Source organism: Dendronephthya gigantea, unplaced genomic scaffold (assembly GCF_004324835.1).
Source record: "Dendronephthya gigantea isolate DGI-Jeju-01 unplaced genomic scaffold, DenGig_1.0 000119F, whole genome shotgun sequence".
Taxonomy (NCBI): domain Eukaryota; kingdom Metazoa; phylum Cnidaria; class Anthozoa; order Malacalcyonacea; family Nephtheidae; genus Dendronephthya; species Dendronephthya gigantea.
This window is the reverse complement of record NW_021163129.1, coordinates 66,622-85,826: the sequence shown is the minus strand read 5'-3', so window position 1 is coordinate 85,826 and position 19,205 is coordinate 66,622. Positions and strand designations below refer to the sequence as shown.

The window sequence follows — 19,205 nt, the reverse complement described above, 5'->3', positions numbered from 1 at the left end:
GATCCTATTTCAGTAAAAGCACACCCCCCGGTGTGGCGCCATGTTGGGTGTGGCATCTGGCAGAGACTTTCTCCTCCCCCCTCGTTCTTCGTCACCGCCCGCGCGCTCTATAGCAGCGGCTGTCGCCAAAAGCCTGCGCTCTATACCAGCGGCTGTCAGCGGCTGTCGCCCAACATCAAAAGCTGTCAGCGGCTGTCGCCCAACATCAAAAGCCTCTGCGGAGGAGAGAGGGGAAATACTTTGTCCGCAAAAATATTACATAACCAATTTCCATAGCAATGTAGCAAATGCATGATGTCATTGAATGATGTCACTAATTTTGTGACTGATGTCAGTATTCTACCATTCCTATTAAAATTATTCTAAGTTCTTTTAAAAATAAATATATAATAAATATATATATATATAATATACTACAAATCATTGGTACTGTCTCAAATAACAACATGAAAAACTGATCTATATATATACATATATATATGAAACTGAATTGATTTTATTTATTAAGTATACTTTATTACAGACTGTCTCAAAATCTCAGTAATTTAATTGTTTAGAAAAGCCATACATGTTCATTGAACGGCACTCCAAATCCATGTTTATGTCATATAAGTGCCTATAAATTAAATAAGAAGAAGAGTCTTTTCTGGGCCATCCTAGCTCACCAAACTTTTGGCACTCTACCAAATATATAGTACATATAAATATATACTGTTTCCTACATTAATAAAATATTCAAAAACTACCACTGCAATTACCTACAGTAGTGTAACACTAGAATTTTTATATATATATATATATATATATATATATATATATATATATATATATATAAAACTAGAGTTTTTAAAATCAATTTCATTACTCTCAATTTGGATTTAGCAGAGCAATAATTGAGTGTTTATTATCAATAGTAGTTAAGTAGTTATTGCTGGATATTTTCACCAATTGACTACTTGCTTTAAATATTTTAATGCAAAGATTATAGGAAATTTCTTTTCTACCTGATTTTGTAAGATTTTTAACAAGGAGCATCAAATATTTGTTCTGAAATGGTTGTAACATTCACATCACGAGGCTCCATTGCCACACGTTGCTAACAAAAAATTACAAAATACCAATGCTTAAATGCAAATCCTTATAAAATACCAATGCTTAAATTACAAGAAGAAACATATATAAAAAGAAAGCTTATAAGACAAAGATTTTAACCATACCTGATTTTCTTGACATTTTGCACCAGAAAAATGCAAATGTTTTATTTTAAGGTCGCTTTCCATATTTTCGTGCACTTGGAGATGAGATTTCCAAAAAAATCATAGCTCTTTGCAATCCTGAGATCCTTCGCTTTCCTCTAATACCAATATTATCCCAAAAGAACCCGGTGTCATCCCGGATTCAGTTTGAACACCAGGTGTTTACAACGAACATCGGTGCCATGTGATTTCATGGCGTTCGAAATCATCAAAATTTGTCAAATTTGACAGCTCATAACTTTTGAATAACGCAACATAAAGAGTTCAAAAATGGTTTGTTTTGAAGATCTTTACCTCATACATTCACATAAAAGGTTTCAATGTCCGCCATGATTTAATTATCAAGTTATTTTGCAGCGAACATGGGGTATTTTGCCTGCGAAATTCGCGAATTCCAATACCAGGCACCCGTGCGTGCGCAGTCCCTATTTTTGTTATTTTAATTGAGAAATTTTGAATGAAAACGATAGGCCACAATAATAGAGTAAAGCAAAGTAGGGTACATCAGTATGGGGCGCCAAATGTAAAAAAATTATATGTATATTTTTCGTAGTGAATTTTTCATTATTTATGAAAAGAATCATGATATACCTTATTGTTTGCAAATAAGCATATAATACATTTAGATTGTTTATAAACAATCACTTTTGCATAGAAAGTTTATTTGTTATTTAACAATCATTTCCACAAAATTGCTTATTTATAAATAACAATTTTTACAAAATTGCTTATTTATAAACAATAATTTCCACAAAATTGCTTATTTATAAATAATCATATCTACAAAATTGCTTATTTATAAATAATCATTTCAACAAAATTGCTTATTTATAAATAATAATTTCTACAAAATTGCTTATTTATAAATAATCATTTCTACAAAATTCCCTTTTTTAAATAATCACCTCTATAAAATTGATTATTTATAAATAATCATTTCCAGAAAAATGCTTATTTATAAATAATCATTCGTTATTTCAGAAGCGGTTTAGCTTCTATGCACAATTTCTATGCGCAATGACAATCCCAGCTCCTAACTTCCCACCCTTTCATCTGGATGTGTTTGCATTGAATTAAATGAGTAACCTTTCGTCTTTGGAGGAGAAATAATGAATGATTTAAACCCGGAGGAGTTGGAAAGAATTGTTGCCAATGCCGTTGCAAGCTATTTGCAGCCTAATGTCGTTAACAGCAAAACACCACAACAAAACGAAGGCTATTCTAGACACATAAAAGGTTTCAATGTCCGCCATGATTTAATTATCAAGTTATTTTGCAGCGAACATGGGGTATTTTGCCTGCGAAATTCGCGAATTCCAATACCAGGCACCCGTGCGTGCGCAGTCCCTATTTTTGTTATTTTAATTGAGAAATTTTGAATGAAAACGATAGGCCACAATAATAGAGTAAAGCAAAGTAGGGTACATCAGTATGGGGCGCCAAATGTAAAAAAATTATATGTATATTTTTCGTAGTGAATTTTTCATTATTTATGAAAAGAATCATGATATACCTTATTGTTTGCAAATAAGCATATAATACATTTAGATTGTTTATAAACAATCACTTTTGCATAGAAAGTTTATTTGTTATTTAACAATCATTTCCACAAAATTGCTTATTTATAAATAACAATTTTTACAAAATTGCTTATTTATAAACAATAATTTCCACAAAATTGCTTATTTATAAATAATCATATCTACAAAATTGCTTATTTATAAATAATCATTTCAACAAAATTGCTTATTTATAAATAATAATTTCTACAAAATTGCTTATTTATAAATAATCATTTCTACAAAATTCCCTTTTTTAAATAATCACCTCTATAAAATTGATTATTTATAAATAATCATTTCCAGAAAAATGCTTATTTATAAATAATCATTCGTTATTTCAGAAGCGGTTTAGCTTCTATGCACAATTTCTATGCGCAATGACAATCCCAGCTCCTAACTTCCCACCCTTTCATCTGGATGTGTTTGCATTGAATTAAATGAGTAATCTTTCGTCTTTGGAGGAGAAATAATGAATGATTTAAACCCGGAGGAGTTGGAAAGAATTGTTGCCAATGCCGTTGCAAGCTATTTGCAGCCTAATGTCGTTAACAGCAAAAGACCACAACAAAACGAAGGCTATTCTACAGTTGACTCCGCAAGACAATCTACCTCGGGTGCTACAGGGCAGATGAGAATAATTGCACGATGCTATACTAGTAAAAACTAAAATCACAATCACAATGAACAAACAACCATTTGTTTTAAAGTAAAGTGCGTATGGGCCTTATGGGCCTATATTATAATTCCTGGAGGACTTGCTCTTAACCAGAAAGTGAAGCAAAAAGCATGGCAGATTTTAAGCTTTGCTGACACCACTTGGTTCCTTTTGCTCATGGTAGTTACCACTGACATAGCGCAATACAAAGTCAAAAACTGGGTCCATCACCCTCCCGATTTTTAGGAAAATATTTTTGGCTTTTGGTATATATATTTTTTGTATTTCATCTAAAAAGGATAAACCTAAATTCAACAAATTGAAATGAGAAGTGACTTCGGGCTCTTCTTCTGACATTGTGAATGGCTTAATTCACTTATCGGGGAGTGATTTTTCTCATTGAGCTGTTATTTTATAGCATCCAGGTAAGCCGGTTCAGTGTAATAGTATAAACAGATTACCTGAGCTTCTGAGCCAATAAATTCATCAAAATGTATGGTACAAACAGCAAAAATACAATTTTTGACCTTTTGTACATTACAAGTCCAAATGTTATCTACCCAAACTTTGTTCTTGACCACATTGTGTGGGGAAGGAACTAAATTCCTTGCAGTGTCAAACTTTTGAGTTTGGTGTATGTTGTTTTCATGAGAGCAAACATCAATGTTAATAGGTAATGCATTCCCCCAGTTAGATCCACTTGATCCCTTTATTATTTAACATGATCTGACTGACAAAAGTGCTAAGTGGGTGCTGATACAAAGTAAGAAGATTTTTGCATCAAAAATGATCTTGTTTGCCTTGCCAAATCCAATGTCATTTTATCAATTACCATGGCTTATAATTTATTTTTTAGTTCCTTGCACCTTGTGAATAAATCTTAATCAGATCTCCATTATTTTTTTCAGGATGAAGATGCTATGAAATAAACCAAGAGATGGCTTGTCATGCAAACTGCTGAAACATTGAACTGAGATGAATACAGCACATTATACACATTGTTATGAATCTGCATTGTTATTCTAATTCCATGTTAACTTGCTGGTGTTTTTCTACCAATTGTTATATTTATTAAAATAAATATAAACATGCATTGACTGAGTGTTTCTTCAATCTTGTAACCACTTGAGTGTGTCTTTAATCTCCACACCATTAATTTTCTGTTAATTATATTAATTAACCTCGAAGAGGGCTATATTCATTAGCCTAATCAGGAATAATGGAGTCTATGGAGGGATAAATATTATTCATTACTATAACCAGAGGTCAAGGGATGCAATTGGACAATACTGAAAACTTTTATAGCCTATTGAGGTACAACCTGATCATGATGACTACATGAAAAGTATATTATGCAAATATGAGTCTTGGTTAAACTATATTCCTGCACTTAGTATTAGTCAGCTGCCCAGCATCTTGCCTGAGCTTTGGCCTCTGTTTCTTTGGATTATGCCTAGATATATTGTCCTGAAGACATTCAGGAAAACATTAATTGCAGTAATTCTGCAGTTCAGGGTTCAAAAAAGTCTAATTGATGTGCATAAATATCCAGTTGTCCTCAAAATATCCGACAATATTGCCAAAAAGTTCAAGCATTTGTTAAATTTCATATAGGAATGTGTAAATAATGAAAAAATCATTAAGAAAATAAACCTGCCAGTTCGTGTCAGAATTAAAATCTTCAGTTTTGCCCACAATTTTTTGACGTTTTAATATATTTGGCAATAACAGCGCCTACAACATGTATTCATCGTAAATAAAACACTTTATTGCAGGTCAAGGCAAAAAAATTCAAAAAAAAGATTTCACTGGAAAAAATATTATGAAAACCTGGGGGGAGAACCTGTTGTTTACAAAATCACCTTAAAGGCTTAACCTTAATATTAAATAGTATTTCACAGCTTAGGAATATCTCCAGTGGGTCTTCCAATGTGGCAAATGTTAGAAGACCAACTAAAATCAGATTGCCTACCAGATATCCAGATATCAAACAACCTCATTAACAGTGTGACCAGATCTACTCAGCACCTTTTACCAAACCTTTACTTAAATTTTACTAAATGTGCCCAAATCTTACTAGATTTTGATTTCTCGCTCCCCCCCTGATTTCATGAAACACAATGTAATGATCATGATGTCAGCTCTAAGTGAGTTAATTAATAGCATATTTTATTTGCACATTTTCTGGCGAAACAACATTTGGAAATTGGCATGCAATGTTTGCAATACTTCGAATGGAAGCATTTACAACTGTCTGTGGATCGAGAAATTTTAGCTGTTTGAGAATTTCGTTATCAAATGGCAATCGCTTTTTAAGCTGGCAGCAAAGCTCGACATAAAATTGCTGACACCATTGAAAAAAATGTTTTACGTCATCTTTATTTAATGCTGTGTACTCTTGCAGTGCGAGAAGCTTTGCTGCATCAACGCCGAGATAGAATTGGGAAAGAGGCAAATAGTTGATGCTGTTAGATGGATCAAGTGAGGTTACATCTCCTTTCACCAGTGCTGGCCTAATGAAGCAACTTAAAATAGCTTTGTAAGCAGAAATGCAATCAGAATAAAAACTGTGAACTGATGGCAATTTTGACTGAAATATAATATTCATCTTATTGACTACTGGAATGACGTACTTGAGAAATGCAAAAGGAACTGCGAACTGCATTTGGTAACTTCTCATGAAGAAATTGAGAAGCTTGAAGCCGATCAACCAAATACTGCCCATCAAAATAAAGCTTTAAAGCAGCCCATTGGTTGAAAATTCTTTCCACACAGGATCCGAAAGAAAGCCATCTGATCCTGTAAAATTTTCACATTTGGTGCTGTTTGGAATTTGTAAAATCTTGAAATCCTTGAAACTTGAGTATGTGTTTACTGGAACAAGAACAATAACTGTAGCATTCCTTTACCAATTGCTCCAAATTTCGTGGCAGAACGGAACATGCATGACTTATAGCCAATGCACAGGAATGACAAGCGCACTTAATAACCATGCAATGCGGATTGGCAGCTAAAATTCAGCTTACAATGCTATTTTTGTTGCCAAAAATAACATTTGTGGTGTCAGCAGAAAAACCGACAACATGACTCATTTCAATAGTGTGTTTACAAAGATCGGTTTCCATTGTTTCAAAAAGCTCAGCTGCCGTTTCACCCTTAACTGGAACTAAATTCCACAGACGTGTGTTAACTTTTAACAGCTTTTCACAGAAATATTTTATTACAATTGCCAGGCATTTCTTAGTTCCCTTGTCCGTTGTTTCGTCGATTATCAGTGAGACAAAATTTTCACCATTTTCATTACCAGTAGCATTAACATCTTTTTGGAGATTCGATTTGAAGGTTTCGGCGAGGATGTTGTACATCAGGGCAGCTGCTTTTGTATGTTTGCAACAGAACCCTTTAGCTATAGCAGAATTATGAAATGTTTCCGAAACGAGAGGTGAAAGATAGTCCATCACACAAAATGTTCTGCCAAAAAACTACAAATTTTTAATTCTGCTTTCTTCGTTTCTTGGGTCAATTTATTACCCAACGTGAAAAACTTAGACAACTAGTAAAAAAGAAAAATGTTTTGCAATGATGTTATAACAATGGCATGCTGTCAAAAAAAAATTTTAATTCGCTATAGAAATTCAAAAACAAACTACACTTGCCTTGGAATTCCATGTCATGTGTGTTTGCTTGCTTTAGCGTGTAGACGTATTGTTGCCAAAAAAAGATGGAATTTGACAATTGCAATATTTGCAAAATGCATGGTTTTCGGAATTCTTGCATTTTGTCAACCATTTAGAAAACTCTGGCATTAACTCCCATTCGCTTCTATATCTTTGAATGTAAGTTTTTTCGTCACTTCTTGCCTTCTTTTTCGGCAAACCTTCATCTTCAGACTCCTCGCTACTGTTTTCATGAATGTCCATGTTTTTTTCAAAAGGTTAAAGGTGAGTCACGTGAACGCAAATGATGCAACCCACAAACAGGCTTCAATTCAGGGGGGAACACACCCTCGGGAAGGCTTGCAACTAGCTATTAAGCTATCAGCGACGTTGGTTTGCCAACTTTGCCACCTCTTTAATCGTTACATCGAATTTTTCTGGCTAAATTGTTGCCATAGCCTGATAGCAGTGTTTTCTAACCCTAATCAAACCTTATAACATGAATCTTACCAAAAAAAATTACTGAATCCTTGAATTTTGAAAAATTTTACGAAAAATTTTACTAAAAATTGTTTTTACTAGATTTTTATCCCAATTGTCGAAATTTTACCAAAAGTTAAAAAATTTACTGAATCTGGTCACACTGCTCATTAACCCCCACATTAAATGGTGCTGCACCAGCTTTTTTTTTTCAATCCCCAGAGGGCCAGCTCAAGCTAAGCTCACTGAGTATGGGCTTGTGGGAAAGATCAGAATTGTGTCTACTTGGACCCCAAGACAGGTTGGACTGTTAGAAATAAAGAACTTTATTATATGGCACGCGGTCTCGTGACTAAAATGGCGTGCGCTGATTGGTTCTTTGCGGGTCTGGAATCCTCCAGTATTAGACCGTTGCCGTAGTAACAGTCCAACTTTCATATTTTTGAACAAAAACAAGCTTGCACTTTTATTTTTGACATGAAAAATATCGACGGAGAATGGAGGAAGAAGAGCATTTATATTTGGTACATGTGAATATTAATATATTTATTTTGTATATATTACTGTATCATTCTTTATATTTAACGAGTGAAAAACTTTTTTTGGAAAAACTTCAGTTTTGGAAGCCGCTTCAGTGCTTGCTTGGCAACTGGCTGGCGAAAGAGCCAGCAAGAATGCTGCAGCGCATTGTATAAATAAATAAACTAAATACTGTATGCCATATAATAAATCCCTTATTAACCGAATACGTTCGGTCCGTACTGGAAAAATATCAGACCTCGGTCTTTTATGTCCGCATCATGTGTTGCATCATGTAGTAGTTGAATAATTTATTTAAAGAAATAAAGGAAGGGTATTAATATGGTGACATAAATTCCTTGATAAAAATTTATATAATAAAATTTGTATAAATTTATATAATAATTAATTGCATAGGTTGATTTAAGTCATGATGAACCTTCACATGTACAGCCACAGATACCAAATTCTGAGAGGGAAACAATTACCTTTGATAGTAAACCAAGTAGTCCTCAAGTAGTGAAATTCTACAAAGATTGGAAATTGATTTATGGGGGTCTGCCTTATCTCACAGGTTAATTAGCAGCTTATCTTAATTGTGCATTATTTGTTTAATAATTTATAATAATTATATTGAATTTATGATTATTCATATTAACACTTGTTCGCAGATCATATGTATCCCTGCTTGATGATGATTGACTCAGCGATGATTCTGATGATATTCTTTCGCATGCAGCTTTGGAGGAAAGTCGAAGGTGTATATATCAGCTAGTGTCTTTTTGATAAAATTTACCCTGAACATTACTTGTCTATATCAACATGCTTTTGAAAAAATTTACATCAGTTACATGGGAAAAACATGTATACAGTATCAAATTTGTGGCATGTACTGTGCGTATTAAATATTTTGCACAACTACCCTTGTTTCACACAGTATATTGCCAAATTTTATTAAAAACTGACTTATTTATTTTAGAGAAGTTGTTGTTCCATGTCAGTCAATTAAGGACATTCTCAAAGCTCATATCAATGATGTAATGTCTCCAGAAGAAGGGAGAATTATATAAATGTTCGGCGAGCACATGTCCTTGAAGATAGTATAGCCAAGATTTTAGGCTCTAGGAACAAAGACAGAAGAAGAGTTCCTGGAATTAACCCAACAAGATGATTTCCTAGATATGTTGGGCGCTTGTGGTTTATCCGCACAACCTTCCTTTGGTGATAAGGATAAGCTTCTGAGTATGGTTGCTCGATATTTTAACACATGTGATAATATTTGTATAATTTGTCTTTCATTTTTGTGCAGATAATGCACAATGTGTCTGCTCAGAATCCAGTGACATCAAAGAATGGCTAGACAAGCCACTTAGCCGTACAGCATTGAAAAGAAAAGCAGAATCTGATATAGAAGAAATTATTGAAGATAGCTATGATATAAATAAATGCATAACATCCTGCAAGAAAACAACAGTTGATGAAACTGTTCCATGCCAGTTATTTACTGTATGCCGCACTGATGGTATTGAGGAAATGAAGACAGATATTTTGAGCACGTAAAAATATGGAGCATTATTCATGTCAAAAAGGTCATTCGGTGTGCACCAGTCATTATATTATTTCAACATGACATTATGATATTTCAACATGATATTATGACATTTCAACATGACATTAGACATTATGACATTCTGTGCACGCATGATCGCCTTGCACACTTGCACACCCAATGTACTTCCGTTGTAATACTTCATGTAGGACAAACATTGAGAATTGGGCAACATTTTTTGCGATTGTCAAATATGGCTGCCAGAGAAGCAATAAGTGCTGAAATTGCGAATATGCTGCAGGAAATCTCTCGCAAATTGAATGGATTTCTAAGAAATGATGAAATTGAGTACATTGTATTTCAGATAGAATTGAAACTATCTTATCCCTTTGTATGCAAACAATGGAGGTTAATCATGTTGCGTTGTCCAAGATATCAGAAGCCAAGTATTTGTTGCTATCATTGTGTTCCAACGTCTTGGACGAGGAGGTAACAGGCGATATTTCAGGTGTTGGCAAAATATTTAGCGGAGACCGTGGTAGACCACAATACAATATTACCAAAGAACAGTTGGAGTATTTCATAGACTTTGGCTTTAGTGCACGACAAATATCCACGCTGCTGGGCGTAAGTGAAGCTACAATCAGGAGGAGATATCGTGTTTATCAGTTGTCGTCTAAACGCTACACCGATATTAGTGATGAACAACTGGACGAAGAGATAAGAAATATAAAGGAAGATTTTCTCCAGAGTGGGTACCGAATCGTTTCTGGTATTTTAAGAGCCAAAGGTATTTCAGTTCAAAATCTATGTGTTATGGAATCAATGAGAAGGGTTGACCTCGAAGGGGTTATTGCGCGCTCGTTACACCTACAGACTATTCATTGAAGGAAGTACAAAGTTTATGGCCCTGGAGCTTTGTGGCACATTGATACCAATCATAAGCTAATAAGGTGAATTTTTTTGAATTTAGTATAATTTATTTAGCACATTGAAGGTAATATTTGTTATTGCAAATGGCATGCTGAATTACTTTCTGCTGTTACAAGCAGGCTTATTATTAAGGCAAAAGAGACATTACATGTAAGTATTATAATGCATTATTAATGTTCATTGTATCTAATTCTGCATTATGATAAATCTTTAAGGTGGCGAATCGTTATTTTTGGAGGCATTGATGGTCATTCTCGAGTTATTACATACCTTTCATGCCACAACAACAATCGGGCTGAGACAGGACTAAATGAATTCTTAAAAGGTGCTGAAAGTTTTGGACTTCCAAGTAGAGTTCGAACTGATCAAGGAGGAGAAAATGTTGCAATTGCAAGATTCATGCTGTCACATCCAGAAAGAGGTCAAGGTCGTGGAAGCCATATCACTGGCAAAAGCGTCCACAACCAAAGAATTGAGCGACTGTGGCAAGATGTGTACTATGCTTGTTCATTTAAGTATCACTGGTTATTTTCGTTCATGGAAGACCAAGGAATTCTCAACATTAATGACGATATCTACCTGTTTTGCCTCCACTACATTTTTATTCCTTGCATTCAAAAACACTTAACTGACTTTTTGAACGGATGGAATCAGCACGGTCTGGCAACAGAAGGAAACAAAACTCCAATGCAACTTTGGATTAAAGGAATGTTTGCACTGTCCAACAGTTCTCATAGAGTGTCAAGGGAATTTTGGGAGCCCAATACGAGTGTGAGTACATGTATTACAAAGTCTAGCATGAAAGGATTAACTAAGTTGACTTTTTTTCTATTAACAGGAAGAATTGTCATCATATGGGATAGATTGGGATAGTCCATTGCCATCACAAGAGTGGGGTAGTTTGCAAGATGACATTATTGTGCCTGAAACTGTGTTACCATCACAAGTAAACACAGCTTTTCAAAACATGCAAGCAACGGTAGACCCTATGGGAGAAACATCAAGTTATGGAATTGATTTGTTTGAAGAGGCACTTTATCATTTATTACAATGATAAGCAGATAAACTATAACTTGAGTTACCATCAAAGTTTTCTAACATTTAAAATATCAACATTTTAAACTAATGTTGCCTAACATTAGCCTACCTTGTAAGGTTCAAACGCTATAACATAGGTTACCTAACATAAAATATAAATAACAGAACTGAAGACATAAGTACCTTTGTTGATGTTTGAGTCAGTATTTAATGTACTGCAGCTGGAATATCACATAAAATTCATAAAATGCAAGTGGGTGGTAACATGCACTAGGAAAGCCTCGATAGTTGGTCTGCAACAAACTTCAATTTTCAAATTATATGAGACCATTTATCATATATGAGACCATTCATCAACTAAGGTAATTAGTCACCTTGAAAGTCTATCTTCGTGTGATATCAATAAACCACTGTGCTGGACAGTACATGTTCTATAACAAAGCACTTACTACTATGGATAAATTGTTAGAAGCGTCCATAGCCCTCTGCACCGGAAGACAGTGCAATTATGAAGTTCTTTTTGAAATCCACATATGACTTGCAAGCAGTTGATAATATAACCCTGTTAAAGCAAGCATCAGCTTCTGGCAGGATTCTTTCTGCTTTGTTGTGAAACACAATTTGAAAGTCTTCTAATGGGTCAATAATTGGAGAACCAGTGAAAAAAACAACCAGAGAATATAGGTATGTCTTTCCCGTATTATCATCTAAAAATCCAAACAAACATAGTTTTTCTCAGCAGACTAAATTGAAGTACATTGTCAACAGGCATCTTATGCAAATATGGTAAATGACAAATGCCTTCAAACTACTGTAGCTACGGTATTACTTTACGGTAATTTACCAAATAAATCGGAGACTTCATCAAGAAATTTCATGAGCCATTCACATGTTTTGTCCTCATTTGCAGCATCATCACTATTCAAATCTCTTGAATTGCGATGCTTCTTCATTGCGTCACTTAATTTCCTCTTTAACAATTCTACATCAACAACTGCTTCTTCAATTGAAGGCAGAACAACCTCTTTGAAGATTGGGTATTGTCTAAGTAAGTTACCCAATCCCAGGTGGTTTAGACCTCTGAACATTGAATCAAGGGCAGCAGTTCTGGTTACAAGCACCTCTGCCACTAAGAGATCTTTTACAGCCTTCTCTTTGTTTTTGTCTGTGAGAGAAACATCAGTCAAACCATGCTTTACCAACAAACCTTCCACAAGGTCTTTAGCATTGGGATCAATTTCACTAACACATGTATTAATCACCTGCAGACACAAACAACAACTGTTTTACTATCTACAATTCACATTTAATTTTAGAATTCTAATCTTAATAATTATACCTTTAAAATGACCCTTAGGTAAAGAAAAAAATAGAGTGCAAACCTTTTCATCTTGTAAAATTTTCAAGTCAATATCTAGCAGATCACTGGTGGTAACCACTTCTTTTGCTGCTTCTAAAGACCCATTAGTCAAATACTTCACAATAGCTGGAGACAAGCCAATGAAACCAGGGCCGTCGTGCAACACACTGTGTGCTACAAGTTTTCCAACCATTTCGAAGCAACCAGATGCAACAGCATCTACACCACAAATAGGAATTAAGTGTCCTAGTTTACCACCAAACAGTTGTATATTGAATGCTGGATCCATTCTTGTTAATGATGAAATAGCAATGTGGAAGTACTCCTTTGTGGGCCCACCCATGTCTGCACCATATTCATTTGAAAATACAACATCTGGCATTTTTTTTAAATTTAACTTTGGATCTTTGTATATCTTCATTAACTGGCGAAGCAAGGAAAGTTGCATTCGGTTAATCTCAATGTGCTGGGATCCAAGATCTGCTAGTATTTGTTTTTTGTAAAAAAGGAGAACATCAATAACAGTCTTTAGAGAATCTCTGTCAATGGTATCTAAAAGTATGCAAAGGAAGAGTAAATTAAAAGTTTTTCCATACATTCATTAACCTAGCTATTAATGGCTGACTGTGAGGAAAAACATGAGTGCATTAACCAGAAAAATAGGGATATACTGTAAATTACAGTACTTCATAATTTTGTGTAAGTGAGGGATTTCAGTAAATGTGAGGATCTTTGTCGGACATAGCCCCAACCACCTACCCCCTTCTCCCTAGCCCACTCAAACTTTACAACATCATGAGTTAAAACAGGGAACAATTTTTCTTAATGTTTTTATAAGACTGCACAGCTATTTAAAAATTAAACTTTACAATATGAATACTGTATGCAATACCTGTAGCACTGTTACTACTTTGTCCTTCATCAGAAAATACTGCTGGGAGTTCCTTAGTTTTAAACTCTCCATACATTTCTGTAGGTAAAATGTTGATAAAAACATGCAATTTGGTATGCAGTATTTAGCAGAGTTAAAATTATGATAATAAACTATGATTAATAATATTGCATACCTTCATCACTACAAAAATCATCTGTGCAACCTGCCAACTTTGCTGCAGCATTGTTGACATCTCCCTCTACTGATAAGAGAGCTTCCTCGATAGTCTTTATGTCCACATGGGGAAACATTTCCCTCAGTCTCGTAGTATCCTACAACAAATTCACAATAGCCAACGTTTATCCTAAAGGTACTATGTAGGTTTTTTCTCTTGACTAGCAATGTAATTGGGGGTTATAGATACAGTTATAAAGATCTACAAATAAACATCAATTAATGTAAGCTAGATTAATTCAATGAAACCTGGTTGACCAATACGGACATAATCATGGATTCTTACCCCAAGCAGTTACCATACACAATATAATAATTTTCTAAGAATCCTGTAACAATAGTCGCAATAGTCAAACTTGTCTATGCACCTTGTTATTTATTTCTTCCTTTGGTTTCACCTCACTCCCCACAGCAACTGCCAAATGGGCTGACTCTTGAATTGCATCATCAACGACAATAGGACTAGCATCACAGTTTGAGCTGTGGTTCTTTAGAAGGGAAATTAAGATGGATTTGCCACATATGTCACATGGAGCTGAGGGTGCACTTGATAAATTGATTTCACCTTCAATTGCCTTAAAAAAAATGTATTCATATATGTAGCAAAAAGGAATATTGGTAGAGACTTGCAGGACAAGCAACTATTAATTATTTATATAGTACAGTATAGGCTGCAGGTATAGCCCTATGCACTAACAAATTGACTTAAGTTACCGTGGTAACGGGTGCTTCATCAAGATCTTTTTGTATGGGTCTTATGTATCCAATAGCCTGGCCCAAAGATTCTTTAATAAAAGGGACTGTGTAGCCCATTGGAGGAATTGGTAGTACTTCGAGAGATCTTCGATTGCCACTTGATCTTGCAATTTCAAAAGCGCCATTTGTATCGTTCAATTTGGGAAAGGCTTTCTCTAATACAGACTTGACATGATTCCAAGCACCTCTCTTGTCATTGAATATAACTTTTTTCTCGCCCAACCCAGCATTCTGTAGACTTTTTTTTTCTTCTCGTGAGGGTATTGTCTGATAATCTTTCTTGGAGAGACACACGAATTGATGCGTCCAGGTATCTTTTACTTTATAAGGTTTCCAACGAGATGATGAACTAGAAACACTATAGCCTGGGGGGTTGGTGGATTTGGATCTAAACATTGGGAACAACTTTGGCAGCTCATTCAAGCTTACGTTTACGTTCGATGTCGATGCTACGGCAGGAGATACCGTTGAGCTGGATGGTGTTGGCCTATTGGTAGTGGTACTGTTCACATTTTCATCATTTTTTTCACTCAAAAGAATATTCACAGCTTCACGTGCTGCATCGCTTATAAGCTGCATTGTTCTCTCTCTCTTTTCCGCCATTTTGAACACAGTTAGTCACCTAATTTGTTTGTCCTACATGAAGTATTACCAGTTACCACGGAAGTACATTGGGTGTGCAAGTGTGCGAGGCGATCATGCTTGCACAGAATATCATAATGTCATGTTGAAATGTCATAATGTCATGTTGAAATATCATAATGTCATGTTGAAATAATATAATGACTGGTGCACACCGAATGACCTTTTTGACATGAATAATGCTCCATATAAAAAAACCTACGCACAAACCTGGTTGCAAGACCTTGAGGTTCACAAAATTTTTTTTTTGCTCAGGCCCATTGCGCTGAAAATCGTTAGAAAACGTTCCTTGTAGCATTGGCTTAAAGCTTTGATTCATTGGAGCCTACTCAAAATGAACTGAAGAACTTCCAAGTAGCAATCTACCCCATGGTAAATTGATTGACGAATTATTTGGACAACTGTAAATCGTCTTTCAAGCAGAAAATTCAACTGTTCATTAGGGATGTTAAACTTTGGCCTTTCAAAAGAGCCAGTAAAAATTCCTTCAGTTCTACCACAATTTACTACTTCACACAAATAGCTTAACTGACCCAATGCTTCCAAAATGAGGTTGACCACATCGAGCTCAATGAAATTGCCCTCATGATACCTTGTAACTAAATTCAACAACCATTCTAACCTATAGTGAGCATTCTCAACATGGCCATTCTCATCACCACGTAACCCCAGTTGGTGAAAGATACTAAAAATGCAGTCCCTAACTCGGCTTCTCACGACAGCTCTAACGTCTTCTTCCCTGTGTTCACGTACAGCTAAAGGGTCTTCATCCATTTCCTCACTCACTGCATGTTAAGGGTTCACATTTCTTCATTTTGTTTTCTACAGTCTCTGTTCCAGTGTTGCGCGGTTAGCAACCAAAATTCGTTCACTGAGCATCATGCATAAGGTTACGTCACCATAATGAAATACGAAATCAAATATCAAAATGCATAGTGTCAGAATGAAATGTCGGATTCAATTGCATAATGTAGTGTACCGAATTAGGAAGACAAAATGTAATACGAAATAGAATAACAAAATTCAATGTGTGATATTGAAATGCTTTTTATAAATACACAATATACATGTTTAATTATGGCGGTAATCACCCCTTATAGATGTGTGAAGCAAACACTGCTCCTTGCTATACAAATATCACTAAAAATGAGTTAGATGATTTCTGAAATAAAGCATTCTCATCCAGACATTGATGAAACTATGCTTACAGGGCACCTCCGAGCACAAGGAATAAAAGTTAAGAGGGCTTCATTGAGATAATTGCTTCATAGAGTAGATCCTGAAGGTGTTGCTGAAGTTAGACAGGGTTGTCTTCGTCATCGTATTTATGATAATCCAGGACCAAATTATGTATGGCATATTGATGGAAATCATAAACTTATTCGTTGGGGAATAGTTATCCATGTAGCAATAGATGGATTCAGCAGATTAGAAAGATTTGCTGAGGCCTCTAACAACAACCTATCCAGTACTGTTTTCCATCATTTTCAAAAAGCTGCCTCACAGTTTGGTCAGCCAGCACATGTGAGATCAGATCATGGAGGAGAAAATGTCTTGGTATGGCAGCACATGGCTGCATCAAATGGCCCAGACAGTGTGATTGTTGGCAGTTCTGTAAGGAATCAACATGTAGAAAGGTTTAATCTTGATCTTAATGTCAATGTAACAAGACAATTTGCTGCCGTTTTTAGAGATCTTGAGTTTGAAGGACGTTTAAATGCTACAAATGAAACTGACCTATTTTGGTTACAATACATCTATTTACCAGGAATAAATAGAGTCTTGCATCGGTTTATAGCAGGACATAACCATCATGCTATCTCCACAGAGGGCTCTGCAACACCAACACAACTATTCCATGCTAATCATCATTTAACTCAGCTATATAGTTCATATGTTCACATTGCTCCTTATCCAGTATTAAATGTGAACAACTTACTAAATAATCCTCATGAGCTTCCATATGTTGACGTTCAGGCCAGACCATGCCGTTGGTGTCAGAAAAGTTGGCTGATTTGCAGTAGTTAGTTAATCCGCTTGGTCCATCTGCATGTATGGGAAAATATTTGTTTGACAGGACTGTAGAATTTGTAGCACAATCTTTGCTTGAATGATTGTAAATAGCTGATATGGCTGATTTTTTTGGGTTATATATGCTCATCATGTATGTGTTAACCAATCTTCTTTAAAATTGGGTTTCCCAATTGTATTGTTACAGCAACTTTAATGACAATGCACGGTAAGGGTCGAAACTGGAGCGATATTTGGGGGCGGCGTATATTCATATATTCGATTCTGCCCAGCTGATTTTAAAAAACACATATACGTACAAAACAAATCTGCAAGGCTGAACCGAATATATGAGTATACACCGTCCCCAAATAAGGCTATAGTTTCACCCCTGTTCATGACTATGACTAAAATTTATAGATTACACATAACATGTAATCCCAGCCAAGTTTTATTTACATTTTAAAAAAGATCAAGTAGAGACTGTGATCGTTGTGAATTTGAGGCACCGTAGTCCCCGAGCGGGCGCGGAGCGCCTGCGAGGGTACTAATTCCGCTCAGAGATTAGGAGTTACACCCGGAACCCGGTAGAACATAGCCGAATCCAAAGTTGTCCAAGTTCTTTGTCATGGACGGTCGACGTTGGCAACCTCGTACCCAGGGTCTTTACTCTACTCGTTGGGAGAAAAGACCCTGGTTGGGGCTGGTCACATGTCACGCTGAAATTTGATAGTCCAAGGGGGAGTAGGGAAGATATCAAATTACATGCTTCCACATGGTGTGTTCTTTTCCTATCTTTCGCCATGTTGGACTACATTGCTTTTTTGTCATGCTTAGAGTTTGCGGTTTTAAATAGTTTGTACGAAGATAAAATTCTAAAACCGAAGCAAGTCCTTTGCTTAGAGAGTCTTTATTTAAAAAAGGATGTGATGTGTGTTTTGCCAATGGGCTATGGCAAGTCTTTAATTTTCCATCTTCTGCCAATGTTGTTGTTTGCGAAATACAATTTGCGGAACGATATGTTTCAAATTTGGAGACGAGTTTGGAGAAGTTCGAAAGATATTTCTACGGCAGGGGTTATTAACTCCATTACAATTGTGGTGTCACCGTTAAATTCGTTGATGAGTGACCAAATATCTCGTTTAACCCAGTCGAGCGGCATCCAAGCAGCAATTATCGACATAAAGGAATTAAGAAAAGAACACAAGGATAGCAGCTCTGACGAGAGTATGGATGATGACGATGATTTTAACGTTGACATTGATTTCAAATTCTGCGAAAAGCGAAAGCTACGCGATGGTTGTTATCAAATTGTTTTTGCCCATCCTGAAACTCTCATCTCCAGTAAATATGGACGGGGTTGTTGCTTAGCCAGACATACCAGGAAAATGTTGTTGGAATTGTAATAGATGAAGCCCATTGTATTGTCGATTGGTGAGTATCAGCATTTTAGTAGGGTAACATATAATATGGCAGGTGAAAATGCAGAGAGTATATAACTGGCACATCACTATTAGCTGAAATTTTATGTCACTACCTACTCTTCTCTCCATCTGGTTGCATTAAGATTAAACTTATTTTATTGCAGGGGACCTGACTTTAGAACAGATTATGCTAAATTGGGGGTCGTATGTGCAATGTTTCCAGATGTGCCTGTTCTGACAATGACAGCAACTGCCAA

At 35.6% G+C, this 19,205-nt stretch overlaps 1 protein-coding gene across 1 annotated transcript; it reads right to left on the bottom strand.

Moving 5' to 3' along the window:
• Window positions 1-12,478: 12,478 nt before the first annotated feature.
• LOC114535481 lies at window positions 12,479-13,351 on the bottom strand. Its single transcript, XM_028556785.1, has 2 exons — window positions 13,031-13,351; window positions 12,479-12,910 (listed from the first exon to the last, which is right to left on the bottom strand). The coding sequence occupies exons 1-2, from the start codon at window positions 13,349-13,351 to the stop codon at window positions 12,479-12,481; spliced, it is 753 nt and encodes a 250-aa protein (XP_028412586.1).
• Between the last annotated feature and the right edge of the window lie 5,854 nt (window positions 13,352-19,205).

Coding starts and splice junctions, on each gene's coding strand:
- LOC114535481 (XM_028556785.1), bottom strand. CDS start 13,351: ATGGGTGGGCCCACAAAGGAGTACTTCCACATTGCTATTTCATCATTA. Junction 12,911..13,030: donor AAATTTTACAAGATGAAAAG/GTTTGCACTCTA, acceptor TTGTGTCTGCAG/GTGATTAATACATGTGTTAG.